The sequence below is a fragment of the Vigna umbellata genome, chromosome 1 (genome assembly GCF_029865625.1).
Source record: "Vigna umbellata cultivar VRB3 chromosome 1, Vumbellata_1.0, whole genome shotgun sequence".
Classification (NCBI taxonomy): domain Eukaryota; kingdom Viridiplantae; phylum Streptophyta; class Magnoliopsida; order Fabales; family Fabaceae; genus Vigna; species Vigna umbellata.
In genome coordinates, this window is record NC_142165.1 from 106,970,434 (window position 1) to 106,990,171 (window position 19,738).

General features: G+C 34.3%; 3 protein-coding genes across 5 annotated transcripts; 2 read left to right on the top strand and 1 right to left on the bottom strand.

Moving 5' to 3' along the window:
- Nucleotides 1-53: 53 nt before the first annotated feature.
- On the top strand, nt 54-11,533 carry LPD1 (lipoamide dehydrogenase 1). 3 transcript variants are annotated; one of them, XM_088105444.1, is made up of 16 exons: nt 54-558; nt 781-927; nt 5,711-5,845; nt 6,000-6,108; nt 6,711-6,835; nt 7,089-7,214; nt 7,295-7,375; nt 9,446-9,508; nt 9,597-9,671; nt 9,738-9,816; nt 9,896-9,996; nt 10,284-10,397; nt 10,614-10,727; nt 10,833-10,904; nt 11,152-11,175; nt 11,246-11,533. In XM_088105444.1, exons 1-16 carry the CDS (start codon nt 238-240, stop codon nt 11,450-11,452), a joined length of 1,893 nt encoding a protein of 630 aa, XP_087961570.1. In that variant the 5' UTR covers nt 54-237; the 3' UTR covers nt 11,453-11,533. The 3 variants fall into 3 exon arrangements, with proteins under 3 accessions (XP_087961570.1, XP_087961568.1, XP_087961569.1); XM_088105442.1 differs by having other exon boundaries at nt 11,274-11,533; XM_088105443.1 differs by having other exon boundaries at nt 56-558; nt 11,152-11,497.
- Nucleotides 11,534-13,634: 2,101 nt separating this feature from the next.
- On the bottom strand, nt 13,635-14,401 carry LOC124847269 (large ribosomal subunit protein eL29z). Its single transcript, XM_047324726.2, has 3 exons — nt 14,268-14,401; nt 14,078-14,181; nt 13,635-13,939 (listed from the first exon to the last, which is right to left on the bottom strand). Exons 2-3 carry the CDS (start codon nt 14,177-14,179, stop codon nt 13,856-13,858), a joined length of 186 nt encoding a protein of 61 aa, XP_047180682.1. The 5' UTR covers nt 14,180-14,181; nt 14,268-14,401; the 3' UTR covers nt 13,635-13,855.
- Nucleotides 14,402-14,944: 543 nt separating this feature from the next.
- On the top strand, nt 14,945-17,318 carry LOC124847277 (small COPII coat GTPase SAR1A-like). The gene is made up of 3 exons (XM_047324736.2): nt 14,945-15,280; nt 15,371-15,502; nt 16,728-17,318. Exons 1-3 carry the CDS (start codon nt 15,152-15,154, stop codon nt 17,046-17,048), a joined length of 582 nt encoding a protein of 193 aa, XP_047180692.1. The 5' UTR covers nt 14,945-15,151; the 3' UTR covers nt 17,049-17,318.
- Nucleotides 17,319-19,738: the final 2,420 nt, after the last annotated feature.

Sequence of the window (19,738 nt, forward strand, 5' to 3'; positions counted from 1 at the left end):
AAGTAGAGGGAAAAAAAATGTGAATAATAACGAAAAGTTCAAAGCAAACAAAAGTAGTTGATCGACCCCTCTTTGATTTCTCCGCCTCTTTCTTCTCCCTTCTCACTGTTCATAACTCCCAACGGATTCCTCGAGGTTTCATTCTCTCTCATATACTCTTGGACTCTCTAGCTCTGTCAGATCTCGTTTTCTCCATACATCTACACTTCACCATTTCCATTTCCGTCTTCCTTCAAAATGCAATCCTCGCTTTCACTCTCGTTCTCTGCCACCTCCTCCTCCGCCGCCACCGTCTCCAGATCACGCCACTCCTTCCACGTCCCCGAGGTCACGCCTCTCAATCTCCGCTTCTGCGGCTTGCGGCGTGAGGCATTTGATTCAGGTCTCTCTGCTTCTCTCAACCGCCACCACTCCCACCTCCCTCGCTGCCCTCACTCCGCCGCAGTCTCGGCCGCGCTCTCCACCAATGGCAGCCCTCCCAAATCGTTCGACTACGATTTGCTCATTATCGGCGCCGGCGTTGGTGGCCACGGCGCAGCGCTTCATGCCGTCGAGAAGGTTCGATCTGGGAAAACATGAACACGTTCCAACTTGTTATTGCGAGATTCGTATCTGATAATCAAATTCAAAACTAAGTTACTAATCCGATATTTGATGTGGTGACTATTCTTTATAAAATCAATCCAGAAATAGATAGGCGTTATGGAATGCTGATTGTGTGATGAAGCGACTCGAGTTTAGCATTACATTTTTATGAGAGTTTTAACGGAATAACTGCAGGGTTTGAAAACCGCAATTGTGGAAGGAGATGTGGTGGGAGGGACATGTGTGAACAGAGGCTGTGTTCCTTCGAAAGCTCTTTTGGCAGTGAGTGGTCGTATGCGAGAACTGAAGAGCGATCATCACTTGAAGTCCTTCGGCTTACAGGTGAGAGCGTTGTATTATGTGCGAATAGTTGTGCAATGATGTCGGAATAATGAATTTAATTAAAACGAATATTGTATATCACATATAGAGGTGCATGGTAAGGTTTGCATAAGAAAATATGCTATGTATTGATAGGGCAAAATAATTTTACTGTGTCATTCAATCACCAAGGTTGTTGACTTTGAGAATAATTATCTTATACGGTCATACCTGTTGGATTAATAGAAGAAAAAAGAGGCAACGAGAAAATGAAGAAGGAAGACGGTGGAGAATTCCTTAATTCTGGAAAAGGATATTTTATTCAATATATCTCAGATACATTTATAATGATAAAATTGAAAGCATCCACGTAGCAATAGCAGTTTTCAGAAACCACGTAACAGTAGCAGTTTCCAGAAACGAGACTTGCTCCTAAAGTGTAGCAACTAATAAATTAAAATAAATGGAAATAAATTAAGGCAGTTATAAAAAACAAGTTTTAACACTCCTCCTTGTTTTTTGAACTGCAAATTCCAATCTTCTCTCTTAAGAATTCAAATTTGTTGATTGGAAGTGACTTTGTAAACATGTCAGCCAATTGATCTTCAGATTTGCAGTAAACTAAGTTTACTTCTCCATTTTGCTGCATCTCCCTCAAAAAATAGAGCTTGATGTTGAAATGTTTAGTTTTTCCATGACACACGGGATTATTTGCAATTGCAATTGCTGCCTGATTGTCAATATAAACTTCAGTTTTATTCTTCTGCTGAATATGTAAATCACATAAAATCTTCTTCAGCCATAAAACTTGATTTACAGCTGCTGTTGCTGCTATGAATTCAGCCTCTGCAGTGGATTGTGCTACAATCTCTTGCTTCTTTGTACACCATGAGAAAAAACCTGAGCCTAGGCTAAAACAATATCCTGAAGTACTTTTCATATCATCAATGGATCCAGCCCAATCACTATCAGAAAATCCATACAGCATGAATTCTTTACACTTCTTAAATTTAACACCATAATCAACAGTGCCTTTTATATATCTCAGTATTCTTTTTGCTGCTCTTAAATGCATTTCACTAGCACAATGCATAAACCGAGATAAGAGACTTACAGCAAATAGAATGTCTGGCCTTGTTGCAGTGAGATACATTAGACATCCAATCAAGCTCCTAAAGTATCTTTCATCAACTTTATCAGTTCCATCTTCCTTTGTGAACTTTTCCCTTTGATTCATCGGTGTGCTAATTGCTTTGCACTCCTCCATTTGAAATTTCTTCAATATTTCTTTTGCATATTTTCTTTGGCAAATAAAGACTTCATCCTCACTTTGTTTGATCTCAAGTCCAAGAAAATAGGACATGAGACCAAGATCCGTCATTTCAAAGGCTTGCATCATTTCTTGCTTGAACTCCTCAACTAGCTTTGTGTCATCTCCTGTCACCAAAAGATCATCAACATAGAGAGAAACTATGAGAAGGTTATTTCCCTTATGTTTCACATAAAGAGTGGACTCAGATAAGCTTTTTTTGAAGCCTATGTTCAATAGGTGATCATTTATCCTACTGTACCAGGCCCTTGGTGCTTGTTTTAGGCCGTATAGGGCCTTTTTAAGTAGATAAACTTTATCTTCTTCACCATGCTTCACAAATCCTTCCGGTTGCTCCACATATATTTCTTCTTCTAGAACTCCATTTAAGAAGGCTGATTTGACATCTAATTGGAATATTTTCCAGCCCTTTTGCGCAGCTACAGTTAGCACCAATCTGATTGTATCTAATCTAGACACAGGAGCAAAAGTGTCAGAATAATCAACACCAAAAATTTGTGCATACCCTTTAACGACTAGTCTAGCCTTGTATTTGTTGATTGTGCAATCTGCATTAAGCTTTGTTCTGAAAACCCATTTGACTCCAATGACTTTTCTGTTTTTAGGCCTGTCAACTAGTTCCCACGTTTTGTTTTTTTGTATCATAGACATTTCCTCCTCCATTGCAATTTTCCATTTTGGGAGTTGTAGTGCTTCCTGACAACTAGCAGGTTCACAAATGGCTACATTACATCTTTGATAGATATCAGTCAATAGCCTTGTGCCCCTAATTGGAGGTTCATCTTCCAATTCATTCTGCAACAACTCTGTGGTTTGCTCTCCAGGATTATCATCTTGTATATTGTGAAAGGATTCAGTTGTGCTTTGTGAATTCTTCCATTCCCATTGCTGCCCTTCATTGAAATGCACATCTCTAGTGATAGTCATCTTTCCGGTTTGAGGATGATAAACTTTGTAGGCTTTCGAAATTGTACAGGCTTCAAATGGAGTTTTGTCTTTCAAGGCTTTAGTTGGAAGCCGGTTTTGCAAGTAAACTGTTGTATTAGCAGCTTCTGCCCAAAATGTTTTAGGTAGCTCCTTCTCATGTAACATGCATCTAGCCATCTCCATTATCGATCTGTTTCTCCTTTCACTAACCCCATTTTGTTGAGGAGTGTAAGGAGTTGTTAATTGATGCTCAATCCCAGCTTCTTCACAGAATTGATTGAATTTGGTTGATGTATATTCCTTCCCATTGTCTGACCTTATAAATTGAATCTTGTAGCCACTTTGAGTTTCTACCATTTTCTTGAATTTCATAAATACTCCAGCCACTTCATGCTTGAATTTCAAGAAAAATATCCAACACATTCTTGTAAAATCATCTATGAACAGAACAAAGTAAAGACTACCTTGTAGTGATGGTGTTCTTTGGGGTCCTGCTACATCAGTGTGAATTAGTTGCAACTTTTGAGAGGCTCTCCAAGCTGATTTGGGAAATGTCTTCCTGTTTTGTTTACCAAATTGACAAGCATTACAATTTGGCAAATTATCAGAAAATATTGGTACACCTGTTGACATGTCATTCTTCTTTATTTTTAACATTCTTTCAAGGTGACAATGACCAAGTCTCTTATGCCAGAGTTCTGTAGGACTGAACTGAGTGTAATAGGCTGTCTGCTCCTCCTCTGTTGGATCAAATGAGAAGCTTTTACCTCTCATTTTAATTTTTAGAATTTCCCGGTCAGCAATGTCATAAATAAGGCAATGTTGATGTTCAAAGGACACTTTAAATCCCTTTTCCATCAACTGACCTACACTTAGCAAATTTTGATCAATGTCAGGTACATAAAGAACATTTGAGATTGTTATTGTACCTGTGCTCGTTGAAATTACTATGGTTCCTTTTCCTTTTGCAGAAATATAGCTACCATTTCCTATTCTGACTTTCGAGACTTTAGTGGGCTTCAAGTCCTTGAATAGAGTTTTGTCATATGTCATATGGTTGGTACACCCACTGTCAACCAGCCAGCATTCTGAGTTGCCCCTTGCTGAAAAACATGCTGCAGTAAAAATGTGATCTTCTTCGTCTTGCTCAACAACTTGGGCATTGGCTTCATGCTGTTGAAGTTTGCTTCTACAAATGACAGCTTCATGGCCAAGCTGATTGCATTTACTGCACTTCGCGTCTGGTCTTTTCCAACATCTAAATGGTGGATGTCCCATTTTTCCGCAATGCTTACAAGGTGGATAATTTTTCTTTTTATCCTTGCCTTTGTTTATAATATCTTCGCTGCTTGTTGGATGGAATTTCTTGAAGCTTTTCTTCTTACTGGTTGCAGCAACTTGATGCTTTACTGGTAAAGCATCTTCAACCACATGTTCTTGCCTCATAAGCCTCCGTTGTTCTTGGGCCTGCAAAGCATGTAACACTTCCGCCAAAGTAATCTTGGACAGATTCTTTGTGTTTTCCAATGAGGCAATAGACGCTTCGTACCTTTCTGGAACTGTCACAAGGATTTTCTCGACGATTCTGGAGTCTGCAAAGTCACTGCCTAACAACTTTATTTTGTTGGCAATGCCCAATAACGTGTTTGAGTACTCCTTGATTGTCTCTGACTCTTTCATCCTTTGCATCTCAAATTCCCTCCTTAGGTTCAACACTTGCATGCTTTTTATTCTGTCATCTCCTTCATATTCTTCCTTCAAAAAATCCCAAATTTTTTTTGGTGATTTAAGAGTCATGATTCTGGTGAAGATCAATTTTGTAACACCAGAAAACAAGGATGACTTTGCCTTTGCCTTCTTTGTTTTTTGTTCCTTGTGATTTTTGATTTGAGCCAAGGTAGGGTTCTCTGGCAGCGGTTGAACAGTGTAATCCTCTTCCACAGCTTCCCATAAATCCAGTCCCTCTAGATAGGACTGCATTTTTACAGCCCACATATCATAGTCTTCCCCATTAAAGATGGGAAGTGTTACTGGAAAGGAAGTTGACTCTCCTTCCATTCTACAGGTCCCTTAAGAAAAAGATGCTCTTGATACCAATTTGTTGGATTAATAGAAGAAAAAAGAGGCAACGAGAAAATGAAGAAGGAAGACGGTGGAGAATTCCTTAATTCTGGAAAAGGATATTTTATTCAATATATCTCAGATACATTTATAATGATAAAATTGAAAGCATCCACGTAGCAATAGCAGTTTTCAGAAACCACGTAACAGTAGCAGTTTCCAGAAACGAGACTTGCTCCTAAAGTGTAGCAACTAATAAATTAAAATAAATGGAAATAAATTAAGGCAGTTATAAAAAACAAGTTTTAACAATACCACAGGTAATTTATGAATGGTTAACATTTTTATAATATCTGAAAGTGATGTGAACACTGATTTCTGATCGGTTGACTACAAGACTGCTAAGCTCTTTGAATGCTATTATCTCTTGGTAGAAGTGTAGAGCAAGTTACACGATCATTTTTCTCTATTTTGTGTTCGCTTTAGGTATCTGCGGCTGGGTATGACAGACAAGGAGTCGCTGATCATGCTAATAATCTTGCTTCGAAAATTCGTAACAATTTGACAAACTCAATGAAAGCGCTTGGAGTGGACATACTTACTGGTTTTGGAACCATATTGGTAATGTGACTTTGATATTATGCTGTGAGGTTTCTATGGCATTATAATTGTAAATGCTTAAATAGATATTAGTATGATCACTTACTTTGAGTTTGGAATGTTTGAAAATAGGAAATTATTGGAAGAAATTGATTTAGAAATAAAACTTTTGCAGGGCCCTCAAAAGGTGAAAGTTGGCTCTTCAAACAAAGTAGTAACTGCTAAAGATATCATCATTGCTACTGGGTCTGTTCCTTTTGTACCAAAGGGCATTGAAGTTGATGGTACATATCAATTTTTTCTTCCTCATTCAAGTTTTACTGAATTCAGTGCCTTTTAGGCTTTCCTTCCAGCTACAATAAAGTAGAAACTAGACTGCCATCAATTGAAAAAGGGGTGATCAATTGTAAATTGGAGATACTCTTTTTCTGGTAGTAGGTAGGATAATAGACTCTATTGACATTTGCATAAAGAAAGTCTTTCTTCAGAGTAGAGGGATATTCTTATCTCTAATCTGAAAAGTCAGTTCAGTGATTCATGCAGTCCTATCTGTACTCATTTTTTAGGGGAAGGGATATGCTCATCTTTGTTTTTTCAGAGGTAGCCTGCAACGATCATTATCTCTTTGGCAATTAAATATTTCAGAAAACTTCCCTATATGCTAAACATAAGGATAGATATTCAATGTATAGTTTAGCTTCCATATAATTTGAAATTTTAACATTTGTCATATATTAGTCATGAGGGAATCTTCTCCCTAATTTATGACACAAGTTTGATAAATTCACACCTTGTACCTTTATTTTTTTTCCATCTTTCTAACTTTTATAAGATTTATTGGGTATAATTACTCTTTAGTGAAACATTTTCTAAAATTTATCTTCAGGGAAGACTGTGATTACCAGTGACCATGCACTTAAACTGGAGTCTGTTCCTGATTGGATAGCAATTGTAGGAAGTGGGTATATTGGCCTTGAATTCAGTGATGTCTATACAGCACTTGGAAGTGAGGTACCATATCTTTGTGATTCTTTTTCTCTCTTTTCTCATTACCTTTTGTACTTGGGAAATATTAACAAATAATTGATCCCGTCATTTGAAATCAGAAAAATGTAGATGTATTGTTAAATCATATTGATCTTTATACTTTTTATTTGTCCTAAAAGTTAACAAATATTTACTCTTTTTATTACTTCCTTATTTGTAAAATTCATGATCCCCAATTTATCACTGAAATGATACAGTAGTAATTGGTATTCTGCAGGTTACTTTTGTAGAGGCTTTAGATCAACTTATGCCTGGATTTGATCCTGAAATTAGCAAGTTGGCTCAGAGGGTCCTTATAAATCCCCGGAATATTGATTACCATACTGGAGTTTTTGCCACCAAGGTAACTACATCTTGTGACATTTTATATAATTTTGTTTGGCTACTTTGAGACGCAACAGTGCTCATGTTTATTGTATATAGATCACACCTGCAAGGGATGGAAAACCTGTCTTGATCGAACTTATTGATGCAAAAACTAAGGAGCCAAAGGAGACTTTGGAGGTAACTTAATCTTTTCTAGAAAACTTTTTGGTTTATGTGCATATCATTAATTGTTAACATTTCTCCCACACAAGGGAGAAAATTATTAATTGTTATTAGAACTTAGAAAATATATAAAATGTTATGTTGTTATTGTAACATAGAATCTCTTAGGGGTAGTTCTCATGTTTCATTATTTTTAATTTTATTCTAACTTAACTAATTCAATTAGAATTAGAAGTCTATTATAGGTATAAATAGGAGCTGGTGCTTAGTATATATGTTATGATACACAATATCACTGCAGTATTGTCCGTGTTTCCCTACCTAAACTTCATAATTTCGCTAGTGTGAAAGGAATCACTGGAATATGTCTGGACAGCCTTTTTCATGTGTGTGCTGCCTTTTTTTCCTTCCACGTACACCATTGTTTGGCTCACTGTACCTTCTCCTTCATTGTCTCTGCCTGCCATCTTATTGTCGCTGTTTGACTCCTTTGGGCTTCAATAAGAACCAACAATGAAATTAACACAAGGAAATGGAAACAATAGTTGTATTATGGAATTTGGTCTGATCAACTTGATTCCAGACCAAGTCCGTTGTTATATTATGAAATATCATAAAAACAAAAGGACCGTTGATGGATAGCAGAGCGGGACTGTACCTACTTTGAAACCAACTTGATACATTGAGAAGATAAGTCAGTTGCTCATATTGTCACTCAGCTGTATTTTATATACATACATACATACATAAACACACACATATATATGTGTGTGTGTGTGTATATATATATATAAGGAGCAATGGGTTCACTGACAGAAAAGAAAGCAGAGCAAACTGTTACTATAGATGGCAACAGGCTACAATTTAGAATAGGAGAGAAGAAAACAACTTCTTACAATTACAAGAAGGATATGTAATATATTAGTTAAAGTCAAGATGTAAATTAACATACAATTGGGGGGGACCAAGTTGGGAGGTGATTCTCTATTTTGTGCATTTTCACAAATGAATCATACTGGTGCTAACTTATCTCAATAATGATCCTTGCGATTATGATTTCTTTACCATTTGTGAGTCATACTAATGGTGACTTATTTTGGTCATGACTCATGCCAGCCCTATCCTTGTCCTAGTCATATTCTTGCCCAATCTCTCTCAAACAATGTTTTTGGCTGTCTCGATTCTCAAAACAAGTCCCACCGGAACTGTTCTCCTGTCAGGCTCAGCATAAAAGCGGTCGTGCACAATATTGATATCAAACTGTTTGATTCAAACGATAAAACCTGGGAAAAAAATTGGTTCAACATAAAGAAACGACAATTGTAACTTTTTTCCTTAAAATGACAATCAACTTAAAATATTAGTCATTTTCTCTTTTATTCTACATATAAACTTATTATTAATAAATACTGCTGTATATTGTTGAAATTTTAATCTATGATACACATTTTATTTTAACTTTAAATGTTAAGAATCTATCAATTTATGTTTTATTTTAGTTTTTAGCTTCATAAAATTTCGATATTATATATTTGTAATATTATTTTTGTGTATTTTTAATTATTAAAAATAATTTTATTCATATGGGTTTGATCCTGGTTTAATTCCGGTTGAACCATTAAACCTTGAAGCCGCGCCTTGATCGGTTTATGACTGGTCTAGTTTTCAAAACATTGTTGGCCATAGGCGCAATTACATGCACTGCATTATTTCTTAATTTTCTTTGGCCTGTTTCCTTCCGTATTTGCTATTATGTATCATGGGTCAAGACATCAATTTTTACTTTTTCTTTTTTGTGGATTTTTCAGTTGTATAAAGTTTAAAGTCGTCTAAGCTTTTAGCTTAAGCAAGACTTTTTGAATATCTAGAAAATATGTCATAATATCATTATGACATATTAAAAAATTGCAGACTATCTTAGATGATTACTTAGGAGTATTTGTTTTTTCATTATATTTTATGATCTGTTTCCTTAATTAATTAGGATTAGGATGTAACCAGCTGAAGATTGATCTCCCATTTCTTTTACCTGTATATTTAATTAATGCAGATTATTTACTAATGGTTGTCTTTGCTTTGCTACAGGTGGATGCTGCACTAATAGCAACTGGCAGGGCTCCATTCACACAAAATCTTGGATTGGAGAATGTAAGCAATTATATCAGAGATGTTTTTTGGGATTAGGAGATTTTCTCTGACAAAGTAATCAAATACGTTTTGTAACTTGTACCAACAGATTGATGTCGTAACACAGCGTGGCTTTGTTCCCGTGGATGAGCGCATGCGTGTAATTGATGCAAATGGCAAACTGGTCTGTCTCCATTTCTTGAATTATCCCTCTCCGACTTATTGTTACTGACAAGATTTGGTATGTCAGGTGCCGCATTTATTCTGTATTGGTGATGCAAATGGCAAGATGATGCTTGCTCATGCTGCCAGTGCGCAAGGAATTTCAGGTAAGTGGTAACTGATGTAATTTTTCCACAAGTTCTAGTTTTGGCTTCAATATCATTTGATGAAAAATTTGTCCAACAGTGGTTGAACAAGTTACTGGAAGAGATCATGTGCTGAATCATTTAAGCATCCCAGCTGCTTGTTTCACTCATCCTGAAATAAGCATGGTTGGGTTAACAGAGGTATATCATAATTTTTTTTTGTTTGATGTGTCATTCACCGCAACATGTTATAATGAATGAGTTATCTTTCATTTGTGGCTAAATTTCTCTCTATTCTTTTATCCTTTCATACTTTTTCCCCTTGTATTATTTATACATATAATTATTACCTTTCATTTGTGGTTACAAATCTTTCCATCTTTTACCCTTTCATACTTTTTCTTCTTGTAATATTTATACAATATAATTATTAATTGTAGTTCTTTACTTGAATTCTTATGTGTTGTGATCAAACATAAAATCTACAGCCTCAAGCAAGGGAGAAAGGGGAAAAAGAGGGGTTTGAAGTAAGTGTTGCCAAAACAAGTTTTAAAGCCAACACAAAGGCCCTAGCAGAAAACGAAGGAGAGGGACTTGCCAAGGTTATAATTTTGTATTTTTCCTCTTTTACTATTCCCGTATAGAAAGATTATAAAAGTTCTGAAATTTGTTGTCGAGCCCTCTATTAGTTACTTTAGAAGTGCCATACTTATTTCGTCACGAGACTTGTTCTACACACATTCATTTTCTGTGGATGCATTTATTTATCTGTTCTCACCCACTTGACATTGCTAAATATCATTTATGCTTTCTTGCAGTTGATATACAGGCCTGACAATGGAGAGATACTGGGAGTTCATATTTTTGGTTTGCATGCAGCAGATCTCATCCATGAAGCATCCAATGCTATAGCATTAGGGACACGTATTCAGGTAAAATTTCTACCGTTGCTGTCATTTATGTATGTGCCTGGCATTTTGTTATCAAAAATCTTAGGCTGCTTGTTTGGTAAATTTCAACACTGTGGTACACTGCAGGACATAAAATTTGCAGTTCATGCACATCCAACCTTGTCCGAGGTTCTTGATGAACTATTCAAATCAGCAAAGGTAAGCTAATCCGTAATATTTTCTATTCCATTATAGCCAACTAAGACAATGACATGGTGTGAGTGAATTAATGGTTGCGAATTCTTCTTTTGATTTAAACATAACACGAGATCTGGGAAAAGGGTTGGGGGGTTAATAATACGGAGTTAAGAGTTGAAACATAGAAGATACAACTTCAGACTTGCACAGACAGCTAGTTTATTATGGCAGGTGTATTAATACGTGCCATTTTATATTACTGAGACAGGTTAAAGAACAAGCTTCTAGCCCAGTAAGTGAACCAGTTGCAGTCTAATCTTCCCAAACAAAGTTAAAATTTTGAAGAAATTTACTTGTATTAGGGACTTCCAAATTATAATGCATCTTCAGGAGGAAGACAAGACACTCAGAATCCTGTAAATGAGGGGAACAGTTGGAGGAGGGAGATCAATAATGGCCTGATAATGGATGAACGCCCAAGAATACATGTTCTGGTTTCTTTTCTACTTGCTATTCTTAGTGCCTGTAAAAGATGCTTATCTTCATTATTATTGCATTTTTTAAACTAGTTTGCTTCATCTAATTATAGTCAATGAGAAAACCTTTTTGAGAAAGGCATATTTTTTCAGTGATTCAAGCTTTGCATCGAATCCGTGTGTACCATTGACAGTTTTCCAAATTATCCTTGTTGGCACATTCACCACGTAAAGATTGGAATTGGTCTGTCAAATTTATTTATTGGTATTGCATATGATATGATGCAATGACAAATAATTCCTCTTCAAGTGTCCTTTAATTTTTTTTGAGAAATTAAAAAATGCAATATATTTTTTTTTTTACTTTAATAAAATATTTAGATTTTCGATTTTACTATTTTCATCATTGTATTATACTAAATACACATATCTAAACTAATAGTGGTAAAAGGTAAAAGTATAACTGATAAAAAAAATACATAATATTATCTTGAACTTTGTAAATATAAATTAAATCAACTGTTTTTTTTAAATGCCATACATATATTGAAACAGTGAGAGTAAATAAGATAATATTAAAATACTCTGGAGACACATTTAATATGTTTTGTATTTTACGGCATGTAAAACATGTTTAATCTACATTATTTAAAAACTTTTTTCATCTAAACGAAAACGATTTCAAACTCATTTTCAACAAATTTAAACAATGTAGATACTTATTATTGAAATGATATCATTATTACAATTGTTCCAAACACACACAACTACTCTGATTTATGAGATAAATCATTAACTTTCTCCCCATTTAGCTATTCATTTGTAGCTTGTTAGATGTTGTTCACGATATTATCATATTCAACCATATTAAGTGTTGCTTAATATTCCCAAAATACCAGATTGAGAATAAAGAGAAACAAAATATGATGATGTTATTTAGGCATATGAAATATTAACTAGCAAAATCGTTAATTTCTCAGTTTACTGAGTAGGGTTATGAACTCCCTCATAGTGTTTTAATTCTTATGGACAAAAAATTACAAACTCATTTTAAAATGCCCAAATGCTCCATCTCTTTAAGAACATTTGATCTCTAAAATTTTTTAAAGAGAATTCCATCCCTTTAGATTGAAATATGAGAAAAATACTTAAATATAAGAAAGTTTTAATTCCCTAGATTTCATTCAATAATACCATTGCAAAAATAATTTTGTCCTTAATTTTTTTATTAAACTCAAACAGTATTCTTAGTAGATATAATTTAAGAATAAATTATAAAAAGTATCTTTACTGAATGAAATAAAAATCTTAACGAATTTAAATACTTTTCTAAATATGTCATAGTAGTTACTTTTCCATGTAATTGAATGATGGCACTAATATTTAAATTCGTTGTCTGGGAAACACTAATTATCAACAAAGCGTTGTAGAAAATAGTATTTCTTCTCTGATACATATATTTTATGGGAGTATTTTATGAAGGATTAGCATTTTCACATATTTAAATCTTCATCACAATTTTAAGTAAATCATAAAGCGTTGGTTGGTTGAAGTGTGATAGATTTTAACCTATTCCACACCCGAACAATCTTGGCATAAAACACAAGGGATCATGATAAAACTAAAGATCAAAATTACTTAGACTAACGGATGAAGTCTTAAGAAAACAATACTGGAAAGATTATGCTTAAGAAAACAATACTTGAATAACTAAATCGAGCCTAACAAACTTATTAAAAATTATACTTAAAATCTTCGGATAGATCAAAAGCTTTTAAAATTATCAAAACAAATACATTTAGAATGAAAAAAAGTTGCTCAACATCACTACAAAAATAGCTGTAGTCTGTTTATCCTGGCTTTAATGTTATCATACCACTCTTGGGCCCCAGGTTCACTAGACTATAGCAACCAACAGACCAAAAATCTACATAAAAGAATTCACTAGACTATGTTCAGAGATATTAGAGATATTTGACCAAAAAAGAATCAACTCCCTAACAACAATCAACTTCTCTAGTGAACGAAAAATCCCATCTCTCCGTCTGCCCAGATGAAGTTTTATATATATAAACACAATTGAAAAGTGAAAACATAACACAGACAGTTTAAAATGAAAGATTCTTTTCCTTAGCTTTATAATAACAAAGTAAACTAGTAATGAAATTGACATAAAATAAATCATCTCGCTACGAATAATCAAATTCCTTGAGCATATGCAAAATATAACCATTAACATGAATACAATCAAACGTAAACATTCTATAGCAGTTACTGAAATCACAAGCAACTAAATAATAATCCATTGATAAAATTTAAAAGGTCGCATAACAAAAACAAGCAAAGATGCTATAAGAGTAAGTACTGCATTCTCTGGATTAAATTAACTCATAAAAATGACTATACTACTGAGGATAAATTTGACACAAAAACACACCGGGCTTGAATAATAAATCAAAGAAGATAATCATCATAGCCCCATCTTAGAGTGACACTTTACTCTTCCTCAGAGGCTGTTTCACCGCTCTTCTTGTTGTGCTTCCTCGCGTACCTCTGGTTCCTCAAAAACTTGGGATCCATCTGCAGTTATTCCCAGCAAGAAATCATTAAAAAAAAAAACAATTACATTTTTTATGCATAAAATGTGAATTATCCGAAAATACGTAAACGCAACTCAATAAAGAAAGAAAAACCCAGAATAGAAGAAGAGGAGAGTACCCCTTTGGTGGAAGTGTGGCGATGCCTCTTTGGCTTTTTGATGCCATTCTTGTGGGCCTTGTAGGACTGGTTGTGAGCAGTATGGTTCTTCGACTTTGCCATCTCTGCAATTCAATGAAAATAAAAAGTAACAAAAGAAGAGGGAACACAAAAAAGAGTGAACATTCAAATGAAATCTAAGAGATCGAACCCTAATCGTGAAGATCCGGTTGCGCTAGGGTTTTCTGCGGAACAGAACTCTCTGGGAAGAATATACAGCTATATATCTTACCACCATATGAGGCAAAACCCTAAGACTTTCATTGAAATGACGATAATACCCTTGCTTATCGTAAGTTGCGTGGGTTGCTGTAAGGGGAGACATGGGCTTTCGGCCCATGAGAACAAGACGCTTGAGGCCCAATTATTGAAAAAAAACAAACATAAAGTTGATTTGAATGCTTTGTGAAATAGTTGAGAGTTAATTTATATCTGAAGTTGAGAGTTAATATTAAAAAATATATTTTCTGTTTTTTTAATTTATAATTCTACGGGATAACTCACATCTCTATTTATTTTATTCTTCAAATAACTTTTATTGAAGTTCGTTGATTAAAATAGTTGATTTTAGTGTATTTTTTTAAGTAATTAACAAATTTGATTGAATCCAATGAGTTATGTTTTAATAGTTTATGAATAATTAAATAGATTTACTCTATTAATCATTGTAATTGTAAATTTTTTTAGGAATATTTAATCCAGTCATACTCGTAATGTTATTTTATAATAAGAAGTATGTGTGTTTTTGCATAGCATGAAAATAACAGTCACAGTAGAGAAGTTGTTTTAGAGGAATGGGTCCCTCGCTCTCTGTTCTTAGTTAGATGTGGTGTTTGGAAGAAAATAAAAAAGAAAAAAAGAGGAGAATTCCTACCACATGCGTTTGAAACGCTGAATTGAATTAATTGCCTAAAAAGACAATCAATCTAAGACTTGGTTTGGTGGGATCTAGGTTAGTTTACCTTCTCCTCTTCGATCTGGGACTTCTCTTTTCTCCCCCAACACCGACACAACACCTACATCTGCAATTCAAGCATGTTCCTCTTCGACTGGTTCTATGGCATTCTAGCTTCCCTCGGCCTTTGGCAGAAAGAAGCCAAGATTCTCTTCCTCGGTCTCGATAATGCCGGAAAGACTACCCTCCTTCACATGCTCAAAGACGAGGTTTCTCTTCTTTGACGTCAGATACCCTTTTTTTTTCTAATTTATTTTTCTTTACTGAAAAAAGTTTTCACCTTTTCGATGCAATTGCAGAGATTAGTTCAGCACCAGCCGACCCAGCACCCCACTTCGGAGGAATTGAGCATTGGAAAGATCAAGTTTAAGGCTTTTGATTTGGGGGGTCATCAAGTTGCCCGTAGAGTCTGGAAAGACTACTATGCCAAGGTCAATAATGTCTTCAATCATTTTGGGTTATCAATTTTGGATTCTTTTCCTTTTCAATGATAAATTCTTGTAATACTGGGTTTTTACAGTTTCTTACAAGCAAGACTTGGTAGTGCCTTATAATAAAAATTAGACCTACTTGGATATCACTTATGCCCTCTACTATTTAATCTAGTTAGTGCCTTGTCCCTGTTAGCGCCTTGGGAATATTTTCTTTCAGTTGGAATTGGATGTGTACATTTCTGATTTTTCTTTTCAAATCTTGATATTTTGCCTCTGGAAAATAGTACTTCTTTTGTGCTTCTGAAGAAAAGGGGTGGATTTTTTCAGGTGGCTAGGGTGCATTTGTTATCACTCTGTCACCAATCAGCCCTGGTATACATGTGCATGTTTTTCAAATGTTTCCGGATAGTTTCGTAGTGAAGATTTGCTCTCTGTTGGATGTGATTGAACATTGTTCTTAACGTTTCCTCTCTTCCTAAATGGAAGGTCTTTGGACTTGCCCACTTGTTGATGTTTTGAAGATCCAGTGGCTGTAGGGCTGTCTTATTCATTGTTGTTCACTTCCTATTTGATGTGCCTGCTAGCTTTTTATACGAGTTGCTTTGTCTCTACTCTACATTCATGTCATATTTTGCTGATGTACTGTTGCTGTTCTGAAACCCTTCTTGATTTTCACATGTGCTCACTGATTTAGATTTCAAATTGTATTTATGGTCTGATTCATGAGAGGTAAATATTGTCTGTGAAAATTTTACAGATAACACTTCTTTCAACGTTGTAGGGTAGGGTGTGCTTTACTAGTATATTTCCTGACATGCCTAACATATTCTTGATGATTTTTAGAAAGAAAAGAGCACACGGATAAAGGTTTTATAGATCTCTGAAAGAGCTAGAGTAGATACATCTATTCAATTTAAGAAGTAGTGAAAATTCTAAATTGATGCATTCTCCTAGTCGTGAAGGTAGATATTCAATAAGATAAGCATGAAATCAGTTTGATGGTCATCACCTATCAATGTTCCCAATTCAAGTATACATTTTTATTTCACAATTTTTTTCTGCGAGTGTGCAATGCATGGCTAGTCTTCCATTGAGCTATAACTTATTGATGATGGTGGTTTCCTACTTTCTTCATCAAGAGCCGTTTAATGTGCAATCACAGGAATGGTGCTTAGAATTATTTGAAAATGGTTTAGAATTGACAATCACTTTGCTTTTCCAGGTGGATGCAGTGGTTTACCTGGTTGATGCCTATGACAAAGAGAGGTTCACAGAATCAAAGAAGGAGCTTGATGCCTTGCTTTCGGACGAATCATTGGCAAATGTTCCATTTCTTGTGCTAGGAAACAAGATTGACATTCCATATGCTGCATCAGAAGAAGAGCTACGTTATCATCTGGGTCTGACCAATTTCACCACAGGGAAGGGGAAGGTGAACCTGACAGAGTCCAACCTTCGGCCTCTGGAAGTGTTCATGTGCAGCATTGTCCGCAAAATGGGATATGGAGATGGCTTCCAGTGGGTGTCTCAGTACATTAAGTAGATTCTTTCATCATTTCCCCCTTTCTTTGATCTACTAGCACAGTCTGCAGTTACATCAGAAGAGGTTTTATCTTTGGTTTTTGCTTTTGATGATTTCATTTTCATTGGATTATTTGATACAACTGCAGTGATGTTATGTGTCACAATTTGTATCTTTAGAAGTTTTCTCTTGTCGGGGGATATTTTCTGTCTGAAACACTGGATTCTGTTGTAGGGACTATGTATGATTTTAAGGAACACAGTAATAAATCCGCTGATGTCTTCTTCCTCATCTTTTCCAACGATTTTCTCTTGTCTTTTTCTATTGTGATCAGATGATGTTTGACAAATATGAAAATAAAGGAAAAGGCATCCGAATTGCTTTGTGCATGTCTCATGGCATGGCAAGGACTTAGAAAATGGAAAACTTATTATTTAGTAAAATAATATGCTTAGAATGTATATAATCTTTAAAATTATGTACATTATTTTTTAAAATTATATACATTATAAATTATATAATCTTTAAATTATATAGACATTATAAAAAAAATGTGGACATACATATCTATGTATGTTATTTTTCATTAACTATAATAGAATTTGATTTTATTAAATATGAAATTATGTGATCTTTTAGATAAGATTATTAAATAGATTGATTACCAACAAATTATAATTAGAAATGGATATAGAAAAAATGGTTACTAGTGTAGTCTTGGAAGTTAAATTATTTGAAAACGAGTAAATTGATAAAAACTATTTTTGTTGTAGTTTTGGTATACAGTGAAGAAATTATACATATATACATAAAGATAAACATGTTATTATCTATGTTTATTTAAATTCATTAGACTTGCAAAATTTTGTAATGTCTTATACAATGATTTCGTAATATAATGTTGATTATTATAGCTACTCTTGGACGTATATTTTTAATAAAATATTTTTGTTGTCAATATCTAAATTCAATAAATCTTATTTTTTTTTAAAAACGGTTTAATATGTCATGTTATGTGTATCCATATAATTTGTTACTTTGTATACAAATTGTAGTGTAAATTGTTGTACGCACAATTAAATTAACTTTTTTGTATTTTATTAAAAAAAAATAGAATTGTTGCATGTAACATCCCGATTATATAGAGAACATATATAATAAAGACGTCATCATGCATAATATAGAAAAACAGTCAGGAATAATTAGAATTACAGTCATCCTCAAAAGGTCTTCAGAATTTAAAACTTAACATACTGGAGTGTTTTGAAAGATAAGGAAACACTTAAATTCCTAATGAACTAAACAACAGTATTGTCTTTCTCCAAAGCCTACTCACCTCATCCGCCTATGCTCACATCCAAGTGGATGATCATTGCAAAAGAAAGCGTATAGCAAACATAAACACACAAGCAAGGGTGAGCTAGATATACAAAAATCATGTTATACCAATCACACACAATATGCAATTAAAGGCAGATATATTAGACTACGCAACATAACTTCTTACACTTTACACTTGACTCGTCCAGATTAGAATGATTGCCGAGCTATGGCGGGTTATGCACTCGTGGTGGCCTCTACTTCTTTGCAAAGTCATTGCCAATGGATTTCACCCTACCACACTCACGAGGTTAGTCCGTTATCACTCACCTTGGGCCATACTAGAAGCACCCAAGACTAGGACCTCGTGCTATTCCTCACCACATGGATCAATCCTCTCTACTTGAGAATGAAAGACCATTGGAGCGTCAGGAAACCCCCCAAAACTGAGCTACCATGCATTCATTCCAAGCACTGAGGGCATCACCATGAATCCTCACCTTGAGGCCATGAAATTACGTTCATTACACATAGGGCACCACCATGTGACCTCCCTTAAGATCCATGGAATTACTTCCATTACACATACTTGTTACATTTAACCACCAAACATGTCTCATACATTCACATACTTTCAATATAATAACATTAACACGATCATACTATACATTTCAATCACATTTCAATCATTCCGCACACTTAATTCAAACCAAAACAAGATTATTATAGCTACTCTTGGACGTATATTTTTAATAAAATATTTTTGTTGTCAATATCTAAATTCAATAAATCTTATTTTCTTAAAACGGTTTAATATGTCATGTTAATTTATTTTTAATATTTAAAATATATATGTATTGTAAATTTGGTAATTATATGTGTATCTATATAATTTGTTACTTTATATACAAATTGTAGTGTAAATTGTTGTACGCACAATTAAATTAACTTTTTTGTATTTTATTAAAACAAAAATAGAATTGTTGCACCATTTAAAAAAAAATTATGATGTATGTTGTTTTCTTCAATACGTTGCATTTTGAAAATTAAATCTAGGGATATTTAATTATGCTGTACAGAATTAAATATATGTATGTATAATATAAACGCGATGTCACAGATTTTTTTTACCATTTTTTTTTCTTGTCATTGATGAATAGTATTGAGTTTAAATGTAAAATTTTTGTGAAAGTAAAAAAATAAAAATTGATAAAAAGAGAAAAATACTTGGGAAAGAAGCATCATTTTAATGAAGTACATTTGCTTTATGGAGTTCAAAGGAATTGAAAAACGCCTTTCACTCACGCCATTCTTTTCGTAGTTATGTGACAACAACTTTTCACGTCAGTGTAAATTTGATTTGTTCTCTTCTTTAGCTTCTTCTGGAGCTA